Source organism: Heterocephalus glaber, unplaced genomic scaffold, assembly GCF_053883595.1.
Source record: "Heterocephalus glaber isolate CG9 unplaced genomic scaffold, H.glaber_assembly_v1.0 deba00001608, whole genome shotgun sequence".
NCBI classification, from domain to species: domain Eukaryota; kingdom Metazoa; phylum Chordata; class Mammalia; order Rodentia; family Bathyergidae; genus Heterocephalus; species Heterocephalus glaber.
In genome coordinates, this window is record NW_028258379.1 from 32307452 (window position 1) to 32333082 (window position 25631).

General features: G+C 53.8%; 1 protein-coding gene and 1 long non-coding RNA gene across 8 annotated transcripts in view; one reads left to right on the forward strand and one right to left on the reverse strand.

Moving 5' to 3' along the window:
• Nucleotides 1-1807: 1807 nt before the first annotated feature.
• Nucleotides 1808-25631, reverse strand: part of Rin3 (Ras and Rab interactor 3) — a 117818-nt gene continuing 93994 nt past the window's right edge. Inside the window, exons 7-10 of the mRNA XM_021244817.2 lie at nucleotides 21618-21926; nucleotides 9578-9709; nucleotides 5026-5189; nucleotides 1808-2825 (exon numbers count right to left, since the gene is read on the reverse strand). Of these exons, the coding sequence (XP_021100476.1) occupies nucleotides 2508-2825; nucleotides 5026-5189; nucleotides 9578-9709; nucleotides 21618-21926 (923 nt within the window). The 3' untranslated portion in view covers nucleotides 1808-2507. The remainder of the gene's footprint in view (nucleotides 2826-5025; nucleotides 5190-9577; nucleotides 9710-21617; nucleotides 21927-25631) is intronic.
• LOC106007975 (uncharacterized) lies at nucleotides 2819-18898 on the forward strand. Of its 7 annotated transcripts, none has more exons than XR_015445113.1 (10): nucleotides 2819-2992; nucleotides 3496-3603; nucleotides 4466-5875; nucleotides 9334-9410; nucleotides 12452-12536; nucleotides 13233-13375; nucleotides 13648-13821; nucleotides 14777-14961; nucleotides 15217-15515; nucleotides 16378-18898. It is a non-coding gene; the product is annotated as an uncharacterized LOC106007975 (long non-coding RNA). The 7 variants fall into 7 exon arrangements; XR_002389548.2 differs by having other exon boundaries at nucleotides 5784-5875; XR_015445114.1 differs by having other exon boundaries at nucleotides 3496-5875; nucleotides 15145-15515.

The following is a 25631-nucleotide window of genomic DNA, read 5'->3' on the forward strand; positions in this document are numbered from 1 at the left end:
CAAAGTCCCAGCGGGGGGAAAGAAAGGGTGGAACACAGCGTACCCTCATGTTTTATTTTTTTTTGCCATAATGTTTATAATTGTTACTCTGGTCACAGGAGTCATTGTGTTTGTGACTAACAACAAACTCTCCATGAGACAAATTGCCAATGATATATTGAAATCTGATCTGGCTCACAAGTCCCAAATTCCAGTTTCTTTTAGTTCTATTGCCACATCCACTTCTAAAAAAACCTCTCCTAAAACCCCCTCTGTTTCCCCCACTACTATGACTCCCCCTCTTATTGCTGACATTCTTTTAATAAAGGGGTCTTATGAAGAGATTGGAAGGACAGACTTTAGATGTAAAAAATAGTGGAAAATGGGAAATAGAAAGAACGTTAAGACAGGTAAATGCATTAAGGAGGCAAGTTACTCAATATTTCTCAAAGTGCTGTAAATATCTCCTGCTCATGGACTATGAACCCAAATGACATTTAGTTAAGATGAACAGAGGTATAGGAAAATAGAGAGCTAATAGCAAACTATATTAACCATTGTGCAGTTTCTCAAGGGCCAGCTGGTGACCACAAGTTTGACATTTAATTAATTAAATCTTGCTTGTACCCCCGCTGATATAAAGATTTTGATTAAGTTACTTTCTGTTCTGTTTAGGTGTGGGTAAATAAGGGGACAATTGTAATTTTTAAATATGTATTCGTGATGTTCAATGAAATGAAACAGTTTAGAGGAATTGTACTTTGTTTAACAAAAACTAACCTTTACTTCAATAGAAATTGCTAAGGCAATTTAAAATGTAAACATGTTCCGCCCAATGCCTCCCAGCTACTGCTTAAAGATATAAAAATAAATCAGACCCTGAGACTTCTCAGAGGGAACCTGAACATTGCTTGAGAAGGTTCTTTTCTCATCGCCGTCCCAGGACATCTCCCCTTCCTACCCTACATCGACAATGACTGCAGCTGGTCTGCGGCAAGCATACGCAGTGGGCCCCTTCCTGGCTCCAGGGGCAGTGCGGGGGCATGAAAGGGGACAGGGTGGCATGAGGCAGGCTGCCAGCTTTCCCAAGTCTGGTACCAACCCCCGGGGTGGGGCTGCACCTGCTGACTGGCTGAGTGAGCAGGGCAGTACACAAGGGTTTAATCACACTGGGGCTTCGTGCCTCCGTGTCCCCAGGTCCTGGAAGAGTGCTGACATTTAGTAGCATTCTTTAATTCTTTTTTTCTGGTATAAGGGATCAAACTCAGGACCTTGAGCTTTCAAGGTAGGCGCAGTGCCACTGAGCTAAATCCCAACAGCACTCTTTAATTTTTAATTAGTCAGTGTCAAGGGCACAGATGCGAACCATCCAGATCTGTCTGTCAAAAGTGAGATATCGCTCATGAGGGAGAGAAGCCCAGAGGCCGTGGGGACATAGATAAGGGCTTCCTGGCCTAACCTTGCCAGGCAGGAAGCCTTGAAGGCTTCCTCGGAGAGATGGGTTTTGAAGCATGCATAGGAGTTGACCAGGTGAAGATCACAGGGAATGGTATTCCTGGGAGAGTAGCAGAGGCAAAGATAAGAGGTGGTTCAGGGAATGATCCAGAGGCGGGAATGACAGGAAACGAGGACGATGGGGATGCAAAAGATGACCATGCTGAGGGGCAAACAGGGCCTGGGTCTGTCTGAATGCTGGGGGTGGCTGAGTGCCCTGCAGGCCCTGCACGGAAGAGGGTCTCAGGGTCGAGGAAGGTCTTCTGAACCACCCCAGGACAGGGTCAGACTGTGGTCAGGGCCACGCTAGTGAGTCCTTTCAGAGGAGAAAGCACCATTTTCAAAAGGGTTTTTATTAAACTGTCCCCACAGTGCCCCCTGCGACAACCGTGTGTCCACCCAGGACGGGCCCTGTCAGTTCTCCGCTGTGGCGGAGGTGGGCTCGTCACTGTGTCCGTGGAGCTGGCCTGGCAGGGCAGGGCTCGGGCCGTGGGGGAACTGGGCGCTGTTGGCTAAGGGCAGCTGTGGGCTGGGCTGGGGTGCTGCCTCCACACACACCCTGAGAGATGTTCCTGAGATGCTGGGCGGTGAAACACATCCCAGCTCCACCCTGAGGGGCACAGGGAGCAGCGGTGGCCAGGTGCCCCTTCCCCGCCAGTCTTGCGGAAAGTGGGCTCAGGCTCCTCCCTGCCAAGACTGAGGACGGGATGGGCGTGGAGGAAGAGGGTCTGGTCCCAGAGGACACGCTCGGGCAGGGGGCGGCTTGTTTGCTTCAGTGGGCTGCAGACTCTTCCCTCTTGGAGCCTCAGTTTCTCTTTCATGTTTTCACAATTATCCTGCCGTGTGGGGTAGGCACGCACGTGTGACATGTGGGCTTTGCACTGGGAATGTGTGCACACGTGCGTGTGGCCTGATTGGGGGTGTGTGTGACTGCATAACCCAGTGGGTGATGGGGGAGCCCAGCCCGGGCCCCCGTCCGGCTGTCTCGGGGTCTGGGGGTCACTGTCGTAGTCATCAGGCCGCGGACTGCCGCCTCACAAGAAGTTGGGCTCGCGCACCACCAGGCAGGGCGGGCCGCCGTCCGCGCCCTCGCCCAGGGGCCGGTACACGAAGTGGAAGTCGAGCTTGGGCTCGCTGCGCAGCAGGTAGCCCTTGATGCGGTGCGGTAGCGCGTCGTCGGCCAGCTGGAAGCAACGCCCGTCCACCAGCACGAAGAGCCGGTGCTCTTGCGGCCGCGCCACCTCGAACTTCTCGGCGCACTGCGAGCACAGCGCCTGCGCCGCCGTGTCCGCGCGCGACGCCAGCGTCCGCGCCTGCTGCTCGGGCTCCAGGTACGACACGCAGATGAAGTCCTGCGGGCGAAACGGGGCGCTTGTGGTCACGGACGCGCGCGGGGCCAGCCCGGCCCGGCAGGGAGTTGCTGGACCTCGGGGATCGCAGGGGCGCTGGTGAAGCCGGAACTCGGGACACCTGCGCTCTCGGACTCACATCTCCCTGCCCCCGGCCAGGACCCTTCCGGGTAATTCGGTCATTTTTGAGTCGGGCAATGAAGACTCAGAGCGCCCCCTGTGGCCAATACAGAAGCTGGCCCTCGCTCGCTTACTTCCGGACCTCAATGAGTCCTGCACGCTAGTGTAACGGGGCGGGGCGGGGGGTGCTGGGGTGGGGGTGGCAGTGTACTTAGAGACGGGGACCCCACTCGCTCCAACACCCCACAGTTCAGCCCCTTAGGCTGGAATTACCTGTAGGGTTCAGAGGCAGGGCGGGGAGTGGAGAGTTGGGGGTGGGGCAGTGAGAATAGGGGAGGGGAGCTGGGGTGAGGACGTCAAGTTTAGGACCAGGGAGAGGGGTATGAGCAAGGCGCGCACACACACACCACACACTCACGCACACGCGAGTACAGCACAATCACCACCTCCACCAGCCCTGGAAAGAGGACGCTGCGGCCCATGACCTTCCTGTCTTTGAGTCTGCGGCCACTGACTGCATGACCGTGAACTCTGCTTCTTCAACTGTAAACAGGATTACAGCGGTGCTGACGTCACCGCCCCCTCCCCCGGGCACCGAGAGCACGAGTGCGGAGCTGCCCCCTGTTGGACGGAGTGGTAACAGCAAGCAGACACCAAGAAGGTGATAGCGCCTACCAGGCAGTGGTGACCCTGATGGCTGCAGGGTGCTGAGAGCTTCAGGCTCCCTCCTGCCCGTTTCTTCCGGGAAGGAAGACCCAACCTCCCTGCTCTCTGTGTCTGGGTGGCTGCCTGGGCTCTCCTTGGCCCCCGCAGGCGTCCCTGCCCAGGAAGGGATTTACGGCGTGGGGTTCAGAGGCCGTGCGGGGAGGGCAGAGGGTGCCTCTCCGTCCAGCTCATCAACGCTCTGCCTGGATCAGCATTGGAAACCACGGGGCAGAGGCAAGAAAGAGGGGCTGCTGGACCAGCTCAGACCAGAGCGCCCACAGCCCAGAGCTGGTGGTGGTGGTGGGGGACGGGTGTGCTGGGAGGGGCCAGGGACAGTGGTGGGCTGAGGTGGCTCACGCCAGCCCCTCATGCCATTCTGGGAGAGCAGGCGGCACGTGTCTCCTTCCGGATCAGTTCCGTGATGGACGCTGAAATGGGTGTAAACACTCCCAGCGTGGAAAGTGACAGAAGCTCAAGTCAGAGCTTTTTTCCTCCCCACACAGGCAGTTTGAAGATGCTGCTGCTTAGAGGAGGGCAGGGACAATTAGCTTGGCAGCCGTGAACATCCGGTTCCCAGTTGGCCCACTCCGATATGGAAACCGAGTCCCAGAGAGAGGCAGGATTGCTCAGGGTCATGCAGCAAGCTAGAACAAAGCTGGGTCCGCAACCTGAGGCCCCTGCCTCCCAGGCCCGGGCTTTTTAAATAGAGGGTCCATCTTGAAAGCCAGAATTGGGGTTCAGGACTGGTGTGCTCTGGGAGCCAGGGTAGGGGCTGTCTGTCTGGCTCACTGGCCTAATTCTTTCTACTCTCCACACAGGGCAGTCCTGCTCTGCCCAGGCCCTGGGGCTGGGGCCCCTGAGACACGTGAGCCATGGAGAGTACAACATGGCGTGGTCCATAATGTAATGAGGAGGCAGAGGAGGGCACTACCCTCCTGTGGGGACGCGAGTGTGGCTGTCAGGAAGGCTTCTCGGGGCTGCTGGAGCAGAAGGGGAGAGAGACCAGCCTGGGTGGAGGCTGAGCAGCCAGGAGCTGAGCTCAGTGCTCCAGGAAGTGCAGGTGGCTGGATCTGGTGTGCCTGGGGCGTGCGGGAGGGAGGGGTGAGGAGGAGGAGGAGGAGGCGGCGGCGGCAGGAGTGTGGGGTGGCGGAGAGACGTGTGGGAGCCTCGCCGGGAGCCTCTGTCCTGGGACCGGGGCAACACCATAGATGAGCTGGGGTGGCCACATCTCCAGCCTGGCTGGGCACAGGGACGCCATAAGTGCTAAGGAGTGTTGGACAAACGTCTCAGTCCTGTAGCCAGCCTACCTACCCGACTAGACGCCTGATGTCTGGGGGTACCTTTCTAGAACCTCCTTTCCCAGCCGCCCCCAGCACACCTGCACCGAAGAGCGGGAGGCCCGGGCCTTGTTGAGCGTGCGCCTCCGCTCCCAGCGGTGGATGGAGTCCTGCACCTCCACGCTTAACTGCCGGGTCACGGTGATCTTGTCATAGTTCTTGATGTGCTCCAGGGCCCCATAGGTGGTGGTCAGATAGTAGGAACCTGCAGGGGGTCGAAGGGATGGGGCTGGGCCAGGATTGCCTTGGCCCACCCCTACAGGGAGGGGCTGGCCCAAGCGTGCCTGGCCCCGCCCACCCAGGAGCTCAAAGCCCCGCCCACCCCGTCAAACTCCACCCACCATCATGAGGGGGGTGTTTGTTGGGGGGACACCTGTCTGGCAGTCCCCTGCTTCAAAGGCTAGCCTCACCCCTTTGTCCTCTCCGAAGCTTAACAAGCCCCTAAAATCCAGCCCCGCCTGGAACTTCCCATTAGCTCTCCTTTGCCATGAAACAGTTGCTTATTTTTAAAATGATGTTTAAGAATGAGTTTTTAAATATTTTCAAATTTAAAGGAACCAGAGATGTGGATGCTTTCAGTGCTAAGGAGTGGCTGGGAGGCAGGGCGGGCCAGACTTCTCACTGAGTATCATACACAGTATAAGCTTTACATTTTTGAGCCATGGGAATGCATTATCTGTTCTAAAAACAATTTTTAAAAGATGTAGAGGAAATTTTAATTGATGACATTATGTTTTTAAAGAGTTAAATATGTAAAACTTTGAATTATTCAGCTTTCCATGTCTTTTTACCTTCCTAGTTAATTCATGCATATTCTTAATCACTAATGTTGCCTGAAGTCATTGAAGCTTCAAGATACTTTGAACTGCAAAATTCACCTGTGGTCTTAAGGTAAAAGATGGTATTTTGCATAGATGCTTCATTCATTGTCCTTAGCTTGTTAGGGGCTTTTATTAAAAAGTTTGAGAAGTCCTAACCCTGCTGACTCCCTCACTTTAAACAGAAGAGACCAAATTCTAAGAGGGAATGTGACTTGGCCAAGGCCACACAGTGATCAGGGTCCCGAGGAGAAGGAGGGCCTTGTGCTTTGCTCTCTCTGACCTCCAGCGCTGCCCACTTCCTTGGTGTTGCTTTCTTGGGTTTCTATACCCCTTGCCAGACCGTTCTCCCCTGCCTTTGAGGGCCAGGACAGCAATTTTTAACATGAGGCAAATCTGCCAGGGGCCTACTACCTCACTAAGTGAATGCCACTGTCACTTGGGGAAGTGATGCTGGGCTGAAAATATTCACTTCCAGACTCCCTGGGAGGACAGGGCAGGGGACCTTGTTCTGGTTCTGGATGTGAGTGGAAAACTCTGGGTGGGGCCTTTAGAAAGGGACAGACTAGGGATATGTCCTTTTGGCTCTGCCTGGCACCCTCCCTCTTGCCTGGAACACAGAGATGAGCCCAGAGGCACAGTAGCTGTCTTGTGATCAGAGGGGACAGGCACAAGGACAAAGGCCGGTATACGAGGGACAGAAGCAAAGAGCCAGGTCCGTGAGTCCCCGAAGGCATGACTGACTGCGAGCTGCTGCCTCATCTACTGCTTACCCTGGTCTTTTTTCTAATTTTTATTTTTTGGGTACTGGGGATCGAACTCGGGACCTTGTGCTTTCGAGGCAGGGGGCGGAACCACTGAGCTAAATCCCTGGCCCACTGGTCTTCTTGATGTAAGAGACAAACTGATCCCTAGCTCTGGTCCAAGCCATGATTAGTTACGCTGCACTTGCCTGCAATCCAAAGTGTTCCTGCTACAGTGTTTGAAGCTGGCTACTAGTCCCACAGACTACCTGGGAGTGACGCGCCCACCTGGGAGCTGGAGGCTGGGGCAACATAAAAGGTTTGGTGGCTGCCGGCTCACTCACCCTTTCACGGAAGTGCAGGATAGAGACATTTTTTGAAATAAGAATAGCAAGGCTAATGTGGAAATTGGCCTCATGTCTCTGAGCAGAGAAGAGTCACTAGGTCACTCCTGTGCCTGCCTTTCTACTTGAGCTCAAAGCTTGTGCTTGTGCACTGCTTGAGAACATTCCTTTCAGAGGCAGCCCCCAGCCTTTGCCCTGTGACCCCGGTGGGCCACTCAGCTACTCACCTCTCTATGCCTCAGTTTCCTCATCTGCCAATCCCACTATGGGAAAAGGGAATGGGTTGAAGCCAGGTAAGGTGCAGAGCACAGCAGTGTGAGGGTAATGAGTGGTTGTTACGTGCCTTCAAGGAGGTGTCCTGAAGGCTCCTCGCCCTCTTAGGTAAGGGGGAGGAGCTCCAGGCCTTGCCAGGGACTTCTTGCCAGTCGCCTCAAAGCAGGGTCCCTTTGCCTGAGGACATGCAGTCCCTGTTAGGACTGCTAGGTGGCGGGCAACACCACTGGGAGTTTTGGAGACTGGGTCTCTCTTCCTAGATGGGAAAAGCCCACTGCTCTTAGTAAGGTATCAGAGCCAGGCATGGCCACCTGTGAGCCAGTTTGGGGAGGGGACATGGGCAAAGTAGCCCGTGAGGGCACTGCAGAAGAGGGTGGAGTCTGGGCTGGCTCCAGCCAAGTGTCCAGCAGTTACCCAGGTCTGGTTGCCCTGAGATTTCCCAGAGTGGTGGGAGCAGGAGTGACCTAGGCCACATCAGCCCTCCCTACTGTTCCTGACATCTAACTCCCTATACAGCCCAGGCTGGCCTCCAGCTTGTGATCTTCCTGCCTCAGCCTCCTGAGTGCTGGGCTCACCTGGCTGCATGTGAAATTATCTCATTCATTTTAAAAAAAATCTGTTGAGGCCTGTTTCTTCTCAATGGAAGGAAACTCCATGATAAACTTCGCTGTTACCTGCCCTGAAGGAGCACAGAGCTGGTAAATGAGAGGAAGTGGCCTTCACCCAGCAACCTGTTCATTGATGAGAGGTGGATGAATAGTGCTTTTCTTCTTTTGCCTCACAAGTGCAAGGACCCCGAGTTCAATCCCCGGTACCAAAAAAAAAGAAGAGCCTTTTACATATTAAGGCTGTTGCTTTGGTGTACTGATTGGTAGGAACACTCTCTCTTGGATTACTGTTAGTATCTTCTCTTTATGGTCATTGTTGACAAGGAAACTTAACCTTTACAGGTTACAGGAAGGGCAACCTCAACACCACAGTGAGGATTCCTGTGAGGCACTGGGCAGGTTGCTGTCCCTCTTTGGGACAAATCCTAGGGAACAGGGTGCTCAAAGTTTCTGGAGAAAGGCTCACAGCCTCTGTGTGAGACAGGTCAGTGGGCTGGGAGGTCTCTGCCTACCTCCTCAGCCTCTGGGTGCTGCCATGTACATGCTCTGGGCTGGCAAAACCTAAGAGGAAGTCCAGGAGGCAAAGGCCCAAAGTGCAGGGTGCTGGGTGAGATGCTCACTCATTCTCACGAGGCTGTTGTTGGCCTTGCCTGCCTCACCTTGGGTCTGGCAGGGGTGGTGGGGGTGGGGGTAGATAGGTGGATGGTGGATGGACTGGTGAACAGATGGATGGATGAGAGGGTGGATGAATAATATATTAGTGGATGGGTGGATAGATGGATGGGTGAATGATTGGATGGATGACAGATAGGCAAATGGGTGGATTGGTGAGTGGATGAGTATGTGAATGGATAGGTGGATGAGTGGATGGGAGAATGGATGAATGGGTGGATGGACGAATAAATGGATGTTTGGGTGGATAAATGGGCTAAAGAAGTTTGGCTTCCCCTGAATTCCTAGACCTCCGAGAAGACAAGTTGTTACAACTTCAGGAAAAGTTTAAAGAGGAAAACACAGTAATTCCAGGGTTGTTGGAGCCACAAGCCAGTTACCTACGATGGCAAAGTTCATGGCTTTGACACTCCCCTGAGTTGTCAAGAACTCACAGAATCATCTACATCACTTTTACCCTGGATCCTGGCACATACTAAAAATACAAACACATGCAAAGAGGGTCATCTACTTTTAAGAGCCAAAAAGCCCAAAGGGGTCCCTTGGGGCCTAGGAGTCTCTCCATTCTTCAAGGCTGATGTCTCAGTGGGCTCCCTCAGAGCTCAAGTTGGGTCAGCAGTGCATCAGGGAGGAGTTCTGGTGGAGGGGTAGCTGGGGCTCAGTGGGTGGAGGAAGTGGTGGGAAGGAGGAGAGGGGAAGGGAAACTGAGGGTGGGTACGGCAACCCCCCCATCTTAGCGGGAGCCAGGGCCCCTTGAAACCAGTAACCTCCTTCCACCAATGGCCAGGGTTGGATGAGCAGGGGCTGAGTGTCCCCAGGGGCCCCCGTCTAAGAACTGATCGTCACTCTCACCACTTCATCTCTTATGCTGTTCCCCTTCTTTACCTGCAGGCTCCTGTTCATCCTTCATCGCTCAGCTGTGGTGCCACCTCCTCTGGGAAGCCCTCCGACTTCATGGTGCTGGCTGGGTAACACACCCCCTTCCCTTTGGGTTCCCCACCTTTCCAGCTCTGGTGGAGCAATGGTGACATCCTGTCTTACTGATGTGCCCAGGGTGCAGCCCAAGTCTGGACCCTGGAAGTGGCTGCTGAGCCATTCGGTTTGGGGGTGTGGGACAGCGGGGATGGAGACTCACCCTCCCCCAGCTGCAGGGCTGGGTCCATGAGCTCCATCATGTATTCCACATCCAGGAGCATCTCTGTCAGGTTGCTTCGGGCCAGCACATACATGAGCACGGGCAGGAAGTCATCGGCCCCATAGGGCTTCCCTGGGTGAAGGAGGAGGGAGGAGAGGCCAGTGAGCATCTTCCAGGCTCTCCCTGGGAGCCTGCCTCTGCCTAGCGAGGGGCTGCAGTCTGCCATGCTGGGTGGTCACCCTGGAAGAAGACCCTTCCCACTCCGCCAGGCTTCTTGGGATGCTGAAGGTGCGGGCTGGACTCAGCCCCCTGCCCACTCAGTTCTGGAAGAAGGAACTGAGAAAGCGGTCCCACGCCTGGCTGCACTTGGTCATCAAATTCACATCACACTGATTCACAGGCCTGCCTGGAGTCACTGTCTGCAGGCCAGCCCTGCCTTCTGGGCAGGTTCCCTGTGCCCTTAACCACATCTCCCTCCTCAGCTTTGAAATGGAGCTCTTCCTGATCGTGCATCAAGCCCGAGATCCTACCAGTGCACCCTTTCACCCCACGGGGTTTAGCTTTTCCGGGTTGGGTTCCCTAAAAAATGGCTGGAAGGAACAACTCGTGTCTCTGCCTGAGCCAGAGAGGCTCATGGGGCTCGGGGACCCTGACAGCAGCTGATGTGGCCACTGAGACAGGTAGAGGAGGGAGTAGGGCAGTGGCAGGCCCAAAGGTGCCTGAAGACCACCCGTGACTGCACAGAACCAAGGGCTAAACCTGGAGGGGACGAATTCCAACAGGGACAGCCTGGCCCAGAGCTCTCGTCAGCATCCTGGTCTGCCTCACGAGACCTGGGGACAGACAGCCCGCCCAAGCAGCCTGCACAATGGGACTGGGTTCCTAACCCCGCTTCTCACTCCTGCTAACACAGGGAGGCCAGGGCTCAGGCTGCACTGGGGGGGAGGCGGGCACCAGGTCTGTGTGTGACCTCACAGAGGTCGGAGGCACTGTGGTTGCAGCTCTGTGTGTCCTGGGTAGACTAACAGTCACCCCAACATATGCCAGCAATTCACGGTTCTTTCAAAAAGTTTATTCCTGACATGTTTTACAAAAGATTTAGTGGCCACTGGGAAATAGACCCAATAAAAGAGGAAAATCTAAATAAAAATGTAAACATCAGGGTGGGTGTGGTAGCACACACCTGTAATTCCAGAACTCTGGGAGGCAGAGGCAGGAGGATGGCAAATTTAAGCTCAGCTTGGACAACTTAGTGACTCAGTAAGATCCTGTTTCAAAATAAAAAATAAAAAAAGGGGAGCCGGGGATTTAGCTCAGTGGTTCTGTCACCTGCCTCACAAGCACAAGGTCCTGAGTTCAATTCCCAGTAACCCCCCCCCCAAATAAATAAAGGGCTGGGGATGTAGCTCAGTGTGAAGGCCCTGGGTTCAAAGCCCAGAAATGTTAAAAAAAAAAAAAAAAAAAGAGTAAGCATCAGGACAAGTATAAATTACAAGAGGAACAGTATTATATGAAAAATAAAAACACAAATAAGCAAGAACCTACACAACTGCTCCTTCAGAGTAACAAATTTAGCTTTGAGTTTCCTCGTGGCCAAAGTGAAAAAGGAAACACGATCAGCTCCATTCTCCTCATGGTCCAGGAGAAGCATCTGTGTGTTGGAGCAGCCAGATTATTTTTTTAACTCTTAGATATAAAAATTTTCACACGTAGGGGACCTGAGGTATGACCGGCAAGTTCCTAGGCACACCAGGGGATGTTTCCCTCAGTGCTTGTCATGGCTGTGGCCCAGGGCGAGCCCTTGGGGAGAGCAGGCTTCATAGTTAAGATGCACCTTCTCCTTGATCCTCATGACAATTAGATGAAGTAGGCCATGTTTTGCTCAGAGCTCACTGACTGTCCCGTGGCCAGCCAAATTCTGAATTCCTGAGCCACACAGGGTGAGAGGCTGGGGCTCTGCCGTAGGCCTGGGTTCAAATCCCAACTCCTCCATTCACAGGGTGTGGGCCAGGGGAGGTCCCTTTTCTCCTCTAACCTTGGCAGAGAGGTTGGAGAATAAGGTGCCAGGGGTTAAGTGAAATGACACAGGCAGCAAGTGCCATGTTGACATATGGAGGCCTGAGACAAAAGGAAAAAGTGTGCTTCTGTAGATTTTTTGGTAGTGCTGGGGATTGAACTCTGGGGTGCTCTACAACTGAGCCACATCCCAGCCCTTATTTGAAACAAGGTCTTGCTAAGTTGCTAAATTGCACAGGCAGGACTTGAACTTGCAGTCTTCCTGCCTTGGCCTCCTTGGGTACTGGAATTATAGCCCCATGTCCATGTCTTCTGTAGATATTTATCCAAATATCCTCCCATATGTAGAAGCAGGTGGAAAAAAAATTAACAAATGCTCTACAATGTAAAAAACCCGCTGCATGTAAAACCCGGTGTTAATCTGTCCGCCACTGTCATTAGCACTCATAAACACGTCAGGGCCTGGAAGCCACAGGCTGGTTAGCAGTGATCACTCCTATTGTACAATGTTCCCTGTATTTATTTAAAATGTTGGTATCTTGCTCATCATGGATTTGTATAGGAATTTTTATGTTTAAAAATATTACATTAAAGTAGTACTTATTTTGCCATATGACCTCAGATTCCCCCCTAAATTATATACCGGAGAGAAGGAAGACATTTTTCCACTTGTGTACAGTTCCCAGCAGCACTCTCTATGATGGCCAACAAGTGGGAATAGCCCAAATGTTCATCACCTGGTAAATGCAGACAAAGGGGTCTATGTGTACAATGGGATGCCACTAGGTCACACACAGGAAAAAACTAGTGATGCGTGTCAGGATGTGATGATACCATGGAAATGTTATCTTCCAACAGAAGCCAGCCACAGAAGACCACACATTGCATGACTCTCTTTATAGAAAATGTCCAGAATAAGCAAATCTAGAGAGACAGAAAGCAGGTTGGTGGTGCCAGGGGATGGTGGGAGGTGGGAATGGATAGTGACGGCTAGTGGGGACAGAGTTTCTTTTGGGGGTGATGAACATGTTCAAAATTAGAATATTAGGAAAATTAGAATATTGTGCCTATACTAAAAACCACTGAATTTAAAAAAATGTATATATGCATACATACAAATGTATCTTGGTTACTGAGATTTTAGGGCACCCCTTACATTGTGTCCTGAAAGTGACAGTCTCACTGCACCCAAATCCTGGCCCTGCAGGTGGCTCTCAGGGCAGGGTGGCACAAAAAGAGCACTGGGCAATTGCCAGCCATTGTAGTAGGCACTAGTGTGGGCCCTGCACATGTGGAGGTGGAGGGAGTCATAGCTGGTTGTTGCCCTCAGGACCCTCCCAAGCTAAGGCCAACAGCCAAGCCAGGGACTGTGATTTCAAGGTCATGGACAACTGGCCAAAGAGAACCTTGCCTCTTTGCCTCCTCTACCTTGTTCAGTTTCTATTTTCATAGTAACAGAACCTCTGACTTAGGTGGAACATGGCCTCCAAAAATAAAGACTAAAGGGGCCGGGAATTTAGCTCAGTGGTGCTGCTATGTGCCTTGCAAGCGCAAGGTCCCGAGTTTGATCCCCGGTACCCTCCCCAAATAAATGAATGAATGAATGAATGAATAAATAAATAAATACTACATTTCTCAGCTTCCCTTGCAGCTAGGTCAACCATATATCTAAGTTTTACTTAATGAGACTCGAGGGAAATACCACATTCAACTTCCGGGTCACGTTCCTGAGGGGGAGGAACATGTGGATAAAGAAAAGCTCAAGCATGGTGGAGCAAGAAGGTGAGAGAAGCCTGGGTCTCTGAGGACCTTGGAGAGGAGAGGTATCTTGTCAGCTTGTACCAGAGCAAGCCATGAAAAATGTTCAGTTTTATGTAAGTCACTGTGCTATGTGGGTGTGTCACCAGCACTCTAAACTGCAGCCTAACTTCTCCAGAACACAAGCTGCCAACAGCAGTTGGAAGCACACCTGGGTAGTGGCCAGAGCAGCTGCTGCACACCTGCTCATGCATTCACCAAAGCCCTCTTACTAACCAGCCTGCCCCTCTGTCTAGCTTTCCAGAGAACATCGTGCCCTGTTTCGTGCCCTGCTGGCCACTCTCCGTTTCTGTATCTGCAAACTGGGACCAGCAACATCGGCTCTGATGGCCTTTTGAGAGAATATGATGAGAAAAAGATTATGAAGTTGAGGCAGCAGCTGTAAAGGGCTACAGAAAGAACTATTACTGGTATCTGTGTTCTGCTTTCTCGGGTGGCTCAGGTTTTCCACCTGTAAGATAAACAGGCTGAAGGGGTTGGCAACTCGTGGCACTGAAAAGCAGAGTCAGTCAGACCTGGAGGGTAGGTCTCAATGCACAGCCTACCAGCTGTGTGACCTTTGCATGCTTGCTTTACCTCTCTGAGCCTGCATTTCCAGACACAGATAACATGGGGTGTCGGTGAGAATACTATGACAGGATTTCAAAGAGTGCCCTGCCATGCTCTAGTGAAAACCCCTCCTAAAGACGACCCTCTCCTCTTCTTCCTGAGCTCCGTAGCCTCAGCCCATTAGCTTCCCTGGCTTTGGGGCCCTCCCTGTGCAGAATTCATTCTGAGGAGTTTCCTGGCATCTTTATGAGCCTTAGGGGCTCCTGGGGAAATGTCATTTCATGTTTGGAATTGTTCACATGGATAGCTTAATTATTAAATCCTGGCACATGGAGATTTACATTTTCTTCTTTGATTGATAGTTAGGGAACAGGGCTGAGCCCGATGGTGCGGCTCTGTACCAGAACCGGGCCTGAAGGGTTCACTTACAACTCACGCCTTGCCTTAGAGCTCAAGCAATCTGCACTCCACCTCCATGAACGGATTTTTTTCTTACTATTGTATAGCTGCCCAAGGAATGCAGTCCAGCAAGCTATTTGGCTGCCAGGAAGTGGCTCAGCTAGGGTGGCTCTGCCTCCCAGGGGAGGAGGAAGGGTGCTTCAAAAGGTCCCCCAGGCACAGGGCAGCCCCTGCCAAAGCTCACAGAGCCTCAGACACCCACAGTGCCAAGGGGAGCAGCCCTGCCCGAGGGGTCAGGACTCTCAGGATGGTCCAGACTGGGGCCAGGCTCAGGGGCTTGGAGGCTGGGCCATGTGGTGCGACAGGGGACAAAAAGTTCTTTGTCCTCTTTTTTCTTCACTCCATGCTCCCCTGGAGGAATCCCTGCTGCTCCCCTGGAGGAATCCCTGCTGATCCCCAAGGCAGGAATTTGGGGCCCATCTCCTTGGTTCCCGCCAGAGGATGTTCAGATCCCACGTCTTCCCCAATCACCTGCTGGCACCTGGCCTCTATCTCTGCATACACAGCCTGGCACGTGACAAGGGCACAGGAAGTAGTTCCAGGTGAGTGAATGAACACATAAGTGAGGAGCTCTGACTCAGTCCCCAGGGACCTTTCCTCCTTGGCGGCAGCCCTCTCAGTCCCAAGATGGAAGGCTGGGGTCCTCCCTGCTCCCCGGGGCCCTATGTCCCACTTGGGAATCCCCCATCTGACCACTTCCTGCACTCGTCTATTGCTTTTTCCAGCCCCACCCCCAACCTGCCCAGCAGCTTCCTTCCTTAGAGGGAAGGTCTGAGTGTGCCCTGTCCCTTCCCAAGAACCATCAGTGGCTCCCCACTGCTACAGTCAAGGCCAGGCTTCCAGGAGTGTGCCCGGAGACCACTCACTGATGATTCACCCTGCCAGCTCCTGCCAAACCATGCAGCCAGTGGCCTCCGAGCAGGTCACCTGTGTCCCTGCCCCTGGAGTCTGCCACACCCACCTGCCTGGCCAATCCCTTCCTTACCTTCGCTGCAATCTGACCTCACCCTCAGACAGCCGCATTTGTGTGACACTTTAAAAGGCAAAGCAGATTCTGTGAGCATCATATCGATGAATTCTTACAGCGACTCTGGAGGTGAGTTCAGTCCACTGTGTTCTCTTATGGAGGAGGGAAGTGAGATTCAGAGAAGTTAAGCTACTTGCCCAAGGTCACATGGCAAGAATGTGATGAGCTAGGACCTACTTGGATCCACCTTTAACTCACCTGCAGTCCCAGGAAACGCACCTTCTGGCCTGCCTCCACCCGGCCTGCCCCAGTCCTGGTGCTCACTCTGCTCCCCAACTTCCACCTCAGGACCATGCCTCCATTACCCTCCCGGGTCACATTTCACGGTGCTGAGTCTCTCTCGCCCTCTGTGGCCTTGAGGCCTGGGACACCTTCCCTATCTTGCTGTCACCAACTCTTCTTTCTCCCAAATCCTGCTCCAGCTCCTCAGTGACTGCACTGTTTCAGAGCCCGCCCCTTCCCTCACACTTCGAGCTCTGAGACGCAGAGATGGGGCTGTGTGAGCTGTCCTGAGTCACTAGACCTCTCTGCGCCTCTGTCCCATCTTTTTCATGCCCTGGCACAAGGCTGGGATGTAGGATGCTGACTGGACTGAGCAGAGCCCCATGCATGTTCTCACTGGGCCCCATCCTGTCTGCCTGGGCTCAGGGTCATGGCCACAGATGCTGGTTCTGCCGGTGTGCTGGGAGCAGCTTCTCAAATGGCTCTCTGAAGGAAAAACAAAACGAAGGCTGACTTGCTGTGTTTGCCAGTGTCTGAGTTGTAACAGTTGGCTCTCCAGAACTGGTAGAGCAGCCAATTTCAGTGCACTGATGGCCTCAGAAGTAACAGGTCCGATCACACTGCAGGGCAGCTGAGGCTCAGGGCTGCAAGTGTACAGCTAGTCGCTTGCAGAGCTGGGGCTAGAAACCTGGATCTTCTCCTTCTGTAGGTAAGAAGCATGCACAAGGCCCTGTGACCCGATAGTGCTCACGGACCTATGCAAGCATCAGGCGTGGCTGAAGTGTGCTCTCTGTGTAGCAAGGGCTGCGTTCTTCTTCCAGGAAGCTGGGAGCCCTGGTTCCTGGCTCTGCCTGTGTACAGAGGGCCCCAGGCAGCGGCATTGGGATGCTGGCACAGCAGCAAAACAAATTTCTGGAGATCCGAACATCTGTCTGGCATGGATCAGAGCTCACACCTGCCTGGCTCTGCATCCCAAAGCCCTGCTGGCTGCAACCTCTGTTTCCTGGTGATTTCTGCTTTCTTTTCTGCCAAGTTCCATCTGCCTTGCCATCTGTAGTATGGGGAGCTGCTCACACTAAGCTGTACAGAGCAGTCAGGGGCCTTCAGAGAGGGAAAGCTCTGTTTCAGACAAGAATGAGCCCAAGGGTGTTCTCTGGGATCACGAAGACTGTGAGGATCTGGAGGGCCCTAACTGCTGCCTGGTGAGTTGTACAATTGAAGATTGAAAAGTGAGTCTCACTTTTCCCACCTGAAAACTGGGAATAACTGTTTTTAAGGCTGTTGTGAGCATCAAATGCACAGCTGAAAGGAAGTCTGGTCATTCAGGAAGCATTATTTAAAGAGAGATTAGCAAACTTTTTTCTGTGCCAGACCAGATGATAAATATCTTTAGTTTTCCAGGACATTCGGTGTCTGCCGCCACCGTTCAGGGGTCCACTGTAACATAGCAACCCTAGATACTGTATATGGATAGATGCAACTATGTTTCAATAACAATAAATATATAAAAGCAGGTGGCAGGCCAGAGTTGGTGGGGGGGGGGCTATGATTTACAGACCCCCTGATCTAGAAAAAGGATTTATCCTTTTTTAACTACCATCGCCCCAGTTGTCCCCATGGGCTCTTTCCGGGAGCAGGTGGCTGGTGCAGTGATCCTGAGGCACACAAGGCTCACAACGGTGATGTGCTTTGATCTTTGCTCTCTGCCATGACTGCTGCTGACAGCAGCTTGCTTTCTTCCTGAACACCCCACCAACCAGGTCTGAGGCCCTTATAATGGGCACCCGGGGTCCTGTCGCTGAAGAGTGGAAAAATGAGTGTGTTTACTCAGAGAGGCCTTCCCTGAGGGCTGGGCCAGGAAGCACCTGGCTTCGACACCCAGACCCTTACCCTGCTTGCTTGATTTGGGGACATCTTAAAGACCGGGACTGGTCTTCCAGGGTTTTTCTGTTCACATCTCTACTGTCAACAGATGGTTTTGCAATGTTGGATGAATTTATTGATGAAAGCATAAGAGGGCAGAAGTTGAAACTTTCCAATGCAGTGGAATTTGAACTGGCCTTTCTCGGAGGGGCAGCTCACGCATGTCAGCTTCTCTGGCTGGCCAGGGTGGGGGCGGCAGGACTGGATGCCCAGTTCCTCTCCTGTTCCCTGATGGCACCCTCAGGGCCACTCCCAGCTCTGTCCGGGCCTCTAGACAATTCCCTCGATCCAGTTTGAACATTACCGGTTTAGGTTAGACTTCCAGCTGCTGGCTGAGTGACCGAGGGCCTGGGGAGAAGGACTGGTGGGCAGGTGGTGACCTCTACGCTCTGTGGGTGGGGTGAGCCATGGAGCCAGCCCGCCTTCCTGCTGAGCTCCTGAGCCCGTGCTCGGTGGCTTGCCCTTTGCAGAGACACTGGTTAAGTCCAACTTCTGCCCTGAGCAACACTGCATCTGCCTGGCATCATCCCAACTCCCAGGCTTCCTCTTCAGGGAGCTCAGCCCACTATGGAGGCAGCCAGGCAGCTACAGCCTCCCAGACTGGCTCTGAGAAGCATCAGGCTGCAGGGTGCAGAAACCATGACTTAGGCCTGTCTTTTCTGAGGCCATCTCTGACCGCTGGTGCCCCATGGAGGATGGCTGGGGATGCAGGCCGGGGTTCCAGACCTGCTCTACCGCTCAGCTGCTCAGAGTGGCCCTGACCATGCTGACTGCACTGCGACTCAGTTTCCTTGGAAATAGGGAGCACAGTGACATCCACCTGCCATGGAGTGGTTGTTAGGGTGTAAGGAAAAGATGGCGTGTGCTTAGCATGCTGCCTGCTGGGTGCCCGGGCTGTGGGTGGTGTAAGACCTGATCATTATGAAGGTCAGGAGGGCAACGTGTCCTAAGAACCTTAGTGCATGACATCGCAGAGGGGCTCAACTCCAGCTGTGCTGTGGGGTGGAAAGTGAGGTCTCTGTGTCACCAGGCGTCAATGCCCGGGGCACCTAAATTGCCTCTCTCCACATGGATCTCTACATGACAATTGGTAGCCCCCAATTCAACTGAACTTACATAAGTGAGAAATAAACTTCTGAGTTAGATATAATAGAGTTTAGATGTTACAGCAGCCAGTATTTCCTTAGTTAATTATCTATCTATCATGTACCTACCTACCTATGTATCATTTGAGACTAGAAATTCTCCAAAACACTACCACTGATCAATTTTTCAGCAATAAACACGAACAACCTTTGTCATCACAAGTCATTTTAGGTTTTTTTTTTTAGCATAGATTTAAAAAAATCAACAGCCTGACCTTCTCTCTGGCTTCTTCACCCTCAGTCAATGTCCTAAGGCCCCTGGGTTCCGAATCAGAACCTTCCTCCCATCCAGTTTCCCAGCCCTAGCCCTGCCTGGACCAGCCACAAACTCTGGACTTCATGCTCTCCTGGGAGGTGGATGTCAAGGGACCCGGGCCCCATCACCAGCCCGCTGGCCCCACATCTAGCCACCTGGCCATGTGCACTCCATGTCCCAGGGCGAGAGCTGGGTGGCATCTCCGGAAGTCCTTTGGCATCAGATTACTGAAGGCACCAGGGCAGCCTGTGTGCCTCAACACCTTGGTATCTCCTGCCATTTATCTTCATTAGAAGATCTGACCCTGTATCTCATCACCCCTCAGAGGATTCCTGGGCTTGGATCTATTTCTCCTGCTTTTCAGTGTCTGGCCTTAGTCATCAAAGAGGTGGGAATCACTTGCTGGCCAAAGTAAAAAGAGGGGAATCTAGAAGCCTCACTGCTCTCACCAAGCCTCATGAACCCACAGGAGCTGGGCCTGCTCCTGGGTACAGATGGAGGGCCAGGTTTATCCCAGGCTTTCTGCCTCTGCAAACTCCCCAACCTGTCTGACCCAGCACTCTACACTCGCCTTAGTGGGAAATGGAGTCAACTGCCATCGTGAAATTCGAGGCTGGCTGGAAGAAAAGCAGAGGCACAGGGTGAGGTGATGTGGGGTTGGGGTACCAGGCACAGTTGCAGCTCTCCTGCTGGAAAGGACAGTGCGGCCGGGGAACTCAGATCTTGTGCTTCCAAGTTCACCCACTTATGCTCTTCTACAGGTTTCACCTGTAGGCAGGCCGAATTTTATTCTTGTTTTCAGTGGGGCACACAAGAACTGCACCAATCTGTTGTTACAGCATCAAGGCCACAGGAGAGGCAGGCAGGGGGCCTGGTTCCTGGAAGGCCAGAGGTAGCCCCGGGCAGGTGGGCAGTGGTGGTGGTAGGCTTGGGAGGGGCTGTTTTCTGGGTGGAGGACACAGACTGGAGCTCTGCCTCCCCGAGGGTCCCTAAGGGCTCCTTGGCCTTCAGTGCAGGATTGCTGGTCTCTGGACCCCATTTGGAGTCCACAAGGCTACAGATGGCACAAGCCACTGGGAACACCCCACAGGAGACAGCTACGGGTCCAGGGCCTGGGGCCTTGTCCTAAAATCACCCAATCTCAAAGTCAGAGGAGAATACGAGTCAATGGGGATGTGGCCTAGAATGCATAACCTCAATCTAATCATGAAGAAACATCTGACGAACACAAAATGGGGAACTTTCTCGTAAAGGAAAAAGCAGGGGGTGGGGAAGGAAGTCTGCATTTCAATCTCAAAACTGCTAATGTTATGAACGACAGAGACGGGCTGTGCGAATACTCCAAATTAAAGGAGGTGAAACACGCACACGCATGCCTGCTACAGGGAGTATCTGGCCCTTGGCTCGGTCCCGGCCTGGAGAGGGGCTGCTAACAAGGACCTTACTCAACCAGGAGACCACCTGACAGCTTAGATAAAAAACAGTGGAAACTTCTGGAATGGACAGCTCCGGAGTGGCGGTACAGGGGCATGCAGGCTTCGTGCTCCCAGACATTCCATGGCGCACTCAGGAAAGCGTCTAGGGGCAAAGGGCCCAGAGCATGTAACATATCTCTTCTATGATTCAGGCAAGAAGTATGTGTGCACCGAGAGAGAAAGCAGATGGGGTAAGACGGTAACAATTCGCAAGAGTATGCCGGCGTGCCTGATTCAACGCCCTGCTTCTATTCTTGGGCTCTTTGAAATTATCTGAAAGACTTAAAAAATAGAGCACTATTTATTTCAAACAAAATCCCATGCAGAACCCTGTGTGTAAAACAGGTCCCGCGGGGCTGGCGGCGGCGAGGCTGGCTCTGGGCCTGTTGCCTGGTGTCCCTTTGGCGGCTCTGGGTGCCTGGAGAAACCCAGCTGGGAACCACTGAGTGCTCTGTGCCCCCCACAGATCAGGGATGGTGGGACCCTAACATCTGAGTACTCACACACACTTGGCCTCCTCATAAGAGCCTCCAGAGGTGTTCTCAGCCCCATTTTACAGGTGGGGACCCTGAGGCAGGGAAACGAAGATGCCTACGGCCCATTCCCAGTCACTGAGAATATGGAAACAACTTGTGTGAAATGTCCTCAGGGCCTTGCCCTGCACGTGCGGCTGTGGCCATCTGAGGAGTGGGGTTCACTCCTCCCTTGGAGAAGGGCAGTCCAGGCCAGGTCTCAGCAGGCCTGGCTGTGCTCTGCTGGGCACAAGCCCGGGCTAACCTGATGCAGGGGGAGGAGCCACTGCCAGTCGCTGCCCTGAGTGTGGCCACCCTCAGTCAGCCAGCTCAGCCGGCCCCAGCTCACCACAGACACGGGAGCCCAGCTGAGGCCAAGCCCAAGAACAAACTCCCAGCACCCAAGAATGGGACCTTATTTGGAAATGGGGTCACTGCAGATGTGACTGGCCGTGAGGTCATACTGGAGCAGGGAAAGCCCCTAGCCTGCCATGACCAATGTCCTCATGAAAAGGGGAAATCTGGTCACAGACACACACACAGATCGCTGTGTGCAGACTGGGGTTCCGCAGCCGGAAGCCGGGAGAGGGGCCAGGACAGAGGGAGCCGGCCCACCCTGCAGCCAGGGAGCCCTCTACCTGGGTTGCCAAGTGCCATGGAGTCGTAGATGAGCTTGCAGGTCTTGAGCAGGATGGATATTTTCTTCTCGGGCGAGTAGGCCTTGTGCATGCTGGCCAGCTTCTGCAGGATCTTCTCCATGACTGGCACCTCGGGCACGCTGGTGGTCACTCCCAGATCGGTGGTGGTGGTGGCCAGGACCACCTGCTGGTTCTCTCTGAGCTGCCGCAGGGAGCCGTCCCTGCTGTGGAGCTCGTGCAGGCTCGAGTTGATGGCTTCCTTCAGGGGCTTCAGGACGCACTTGTAGAGGGCCGACTCCACAATGGCTTCTGTGGGCGGGCAGAGCAAGGAGAGGCTGTCAGCGGCAGGGGCCCAGCAGTGCAGCCTCCTGTCCTGCTCCCTGCGGGGCACACTCAGCCCCGGCAGGCCTGACACATGGATCCTGTGTGGGTCCGACAGATCCACACTGCAGACAAACGGGCACAGGCACCCTGGGCAGCTGCAGTAACTGGGCCTTATATCTCGGTGCTGTTCACAGGGCCTGGCATGGAGTGAACCCACAGGGCTGCTTAGCAGTGCAGTGCACACCGGCCACACTGGAGTTGTGCAGTGGACAACCTGGCCAGCTGTATGCTGAGGGCCTGGATGCCCGATAAATGACTGGTGGATTTATTCTTTTTTTTTTTTTTTTGTGCCGGAGATCGAACTCGGGTCCTTGCACTTGCCCAGCAGGCGGCAAAACCACTGAGCTAAATCCCTGGCCTGGTGGGTTTATTCTTGACATCTCTTTCAAGACCCACATCTGCTTGACTCGTCTCAAAAATAGAGCATACCCAGATTCTCATCACTTCCACGCCCAGAGCCCTGACCCGGGCTGCCCAGGCCACCCCAACACTGCTTGTCTGGGCTATGTCAGTAGCCTCTGGCCCCTGTTACGTGTTTGAATGCAACCTTCCTCTGCCCCGATGGTCCTGCCCTGGAGCCAGCCAGCCATGCACTGAAACCTCTGGCACCATGAGCCCAACAAACCTTTCTTCCATAAGCTGTGGATATCAGGTATTTTGTCCTAGTGCCAGGAAAACTAACCAATACACAGTGCAGTCAAATCAAAGCCAAAGTCTCTCCCATGGCCTTGCAGGCCCTTTCACTGGAGCTCTGCTTGCTCCCTGTGCTCATGCTGCTCCTCCTCTCTGCCAGGCTGCTCCTGCCTCAGGGCCTTTGTACCTGCTGCAGCCCCATGGGCTTGCCCTTTGCCATTCAAATGTTATCTGATTCACCAAGCAGTCCTGATCAACTTGGGGAGTGGGCATTAATGAACTCTGATCTCACAATAACTCTACAGGGTGTGACTGAAAATATGGTGAATGTTCAAATTAAAAAAATTATTACAGTAAAATACATATGGCCATTGATCCCCCTAAAAGTACTCCTCCTCATTTGGAACATGCTTATCTTATTATCTTGCTGCTTTCTGAAGCAGGTCTGAAGTCCTGTTTCACGAGTGGCTTTAGTTGTGCTGTCATGGCTGCCTCGATGTCCTGAATCAATTTAAAATGTTTCCCTTTTATGGTCATTTTGACTTTGGGGAAGAGCCAGAAGTCACCTGGTGCCGATAAAAAAGGTGGATGAGGACACGGAGTCATGTTTTTACAAAGCTGCCTTTCTGCTGGATGGCGCTCAGCAGCAGCATCCACATTACTTTTTATCACACCTCGCAAAGACACTCATGAAAGAGGACTCCCAGAACGGCTTCAGAAAGTGGCAAGAACGATGGGAAGAGTGCGTTGGAAGCAAGGAGGGGCTTCTGCAGGGGCCACAGCAATGTGTCCTTTACTGTACAGGGTTCCCCTGCCCACAGAAACGAGGCTCAGGTGGGGTGGAGGCCAAACAAGGACCTGGACTCACATCGCTGGGCACCACAGTGATGATCCAATCCTGTCCCTGTGGAGGACGCCTGGGCCGCGCTGTCCTCAGGGAGACTCATGCCGAGTCTCACATCCCACCCTCAGCAGCGGCCTGGACAGCCCTTCCTGCACGGGGTTGCTCTTGTCTGGGTCTGGCTGTCCGTCCTGGCTCTCCAGGGCCCCTGTCTTGCCAACCCCCTCCTCCCCTCCATCGGGAGGATTCTCAGAGCCCAGACTGGGGAGTGACCTTGCTGCCCACTGCCCGGGCTCCTGTGTGACCTTACTGCATTCCTTCCCATTCCAGGCCGTGTCCCACTCTGTGACGACACAGCTGTGCTTGTCCCCAGGCCCTCACATCTGAGAGCCCTGGCTCTCCTGCAGATGCTCCCTCTCCAGATGCTGTCCTCTGCGACCTCGGACAGGTGCAGGGACTGGGTCTTAACTGCTCCTTCCACCTTTCACCCTAACACCAAAGGCAGGTGCCTCATGTGGCTTAGGGTCTCACTCGGCGTGGAGGGGCAGAGCAGCAGAGCAGATGCTCGTGGATGGGCCACTCCCTGGTCTGGATCAGCTCTGCTGCTGGCTCCATGTCCTCTTGCTTGGTCACTGAACCTGTGAGCTGTGACATCTGGGTACAGCAGTGGCCCAGCTGCTCGGTTTGGCTCCAGTCGTAAGGCTGAGGTGTGCGGTGTCTGGAACGCTCCTGGCCCTGCTGCTGCTGCTCAGTCTCGTTCCCTCTCTCTGCCTGAGGCTCCAGGGCAGGCTCTGGGGACACTGTGCACTGTTGTGTCAGGCAGACGCCACATCTAGTACCTGCTGGCCTCCTGGTACCTGAGACAGTTGCCCTTTGCAGATACCCTGTGGTGAGTCGCTGTCCCCAGCTGGCCACCCTGGGGCTCAGGTCTCTGGCTGTTTCTGGCAATGGTCTGGCTGGCACTCAGCTCCTTTATCAGTCAGTTCCCTGACTCATCTCCCTGCTTGGTCCCCTCTTCTGCGCCCTCCACGTACCCTTCCAAGCCTCACTGACTCCAGGCCAGATCCTCTGCCTGACTCAGCCTCGGGAATGGCCCATGATCCTCTCACCACAGCACCCACCTCTCTGCCAGCATCCACACTGCTGTCTCTGCCCAGAGGAAAGCCCAGGCCCAGTCTCTCCTCAGCTCAGCCCCCTCTGGCCTCGTGAGCCTCTCCAAGCCTCCACGCCCTTCCATGCCCTCCAGGTCTGCAAGCTGCCAGGGGCTCCATCCTGCCAGGGCTGATCTCACCCAGTCTCATGGCTCTTTTTGTGCTGACAGCTCCCAAATGTCTGAGGCCTACACTGCACCCCAGTGCAGACTCAGATCTCAGCAGCTTACTCCACACCCTCACTCGGGTGTCTGGTAAACGTCTCCAAGGTCACATGTCCAAATCTGAGCCCGAGGACTTTTCTCCAGTGCCCACCTCAGGGAGCAAGAGCTGCAGCTCCTAGGGACCCAACATACCCCCACACCCAAAGTCCACCAGTCCCGTGGCCCACCTTGAGGGCAGACCAGAATCCGAGCTCCCTGTCCCACCCGCTTTGCCTCTGCCTGAACCTGCCACCCTCACTGTATGACCAGAGAGGGACAGTGGCTTCAGAGCACGTCTCTGCTCCCACTCATCCTCACAGCTAGAGTGATGCCTGCACGGGTGAGACAGTCACTTTTGGACTTGAACCTGCCACAGCAGGAAAATTGCTTGCAGGAAAGCCACGTCCCCAGGGTGGCCTGCAGGTCCTGGTGACCCACCTCCCCAGGTGCCTCCTGACCTCACTTCCTGTCGTGTCCCCTACAGCATCACTTCACTGGATGCCTTCCTCAAGTTTCCTGCTGACCGCCTGTCACCAGTCTCAAAGGCAAGCTCAGGGGGCAGGCGCAGGTTTTCTCCCCTCTGTTTTTCCAGCATGGAGACTGTGTCTGGTGCAGAGCTGGGTGGCTCATAACTCTCTAAACTCTCTGCTCAACGATGGGACCTAGCGTTCCCCAGGGAGAGCTCCAAGGCCTGTGTTGCTCTGACTTGGCCCCCAGTTATGAGATAAATCTCAGGCTGCTGTGGGTAGCCCTTGCCCATGCTGCCCCCGAGCTTCCTTCCCAGAGAACCCTCCCCTCCTAG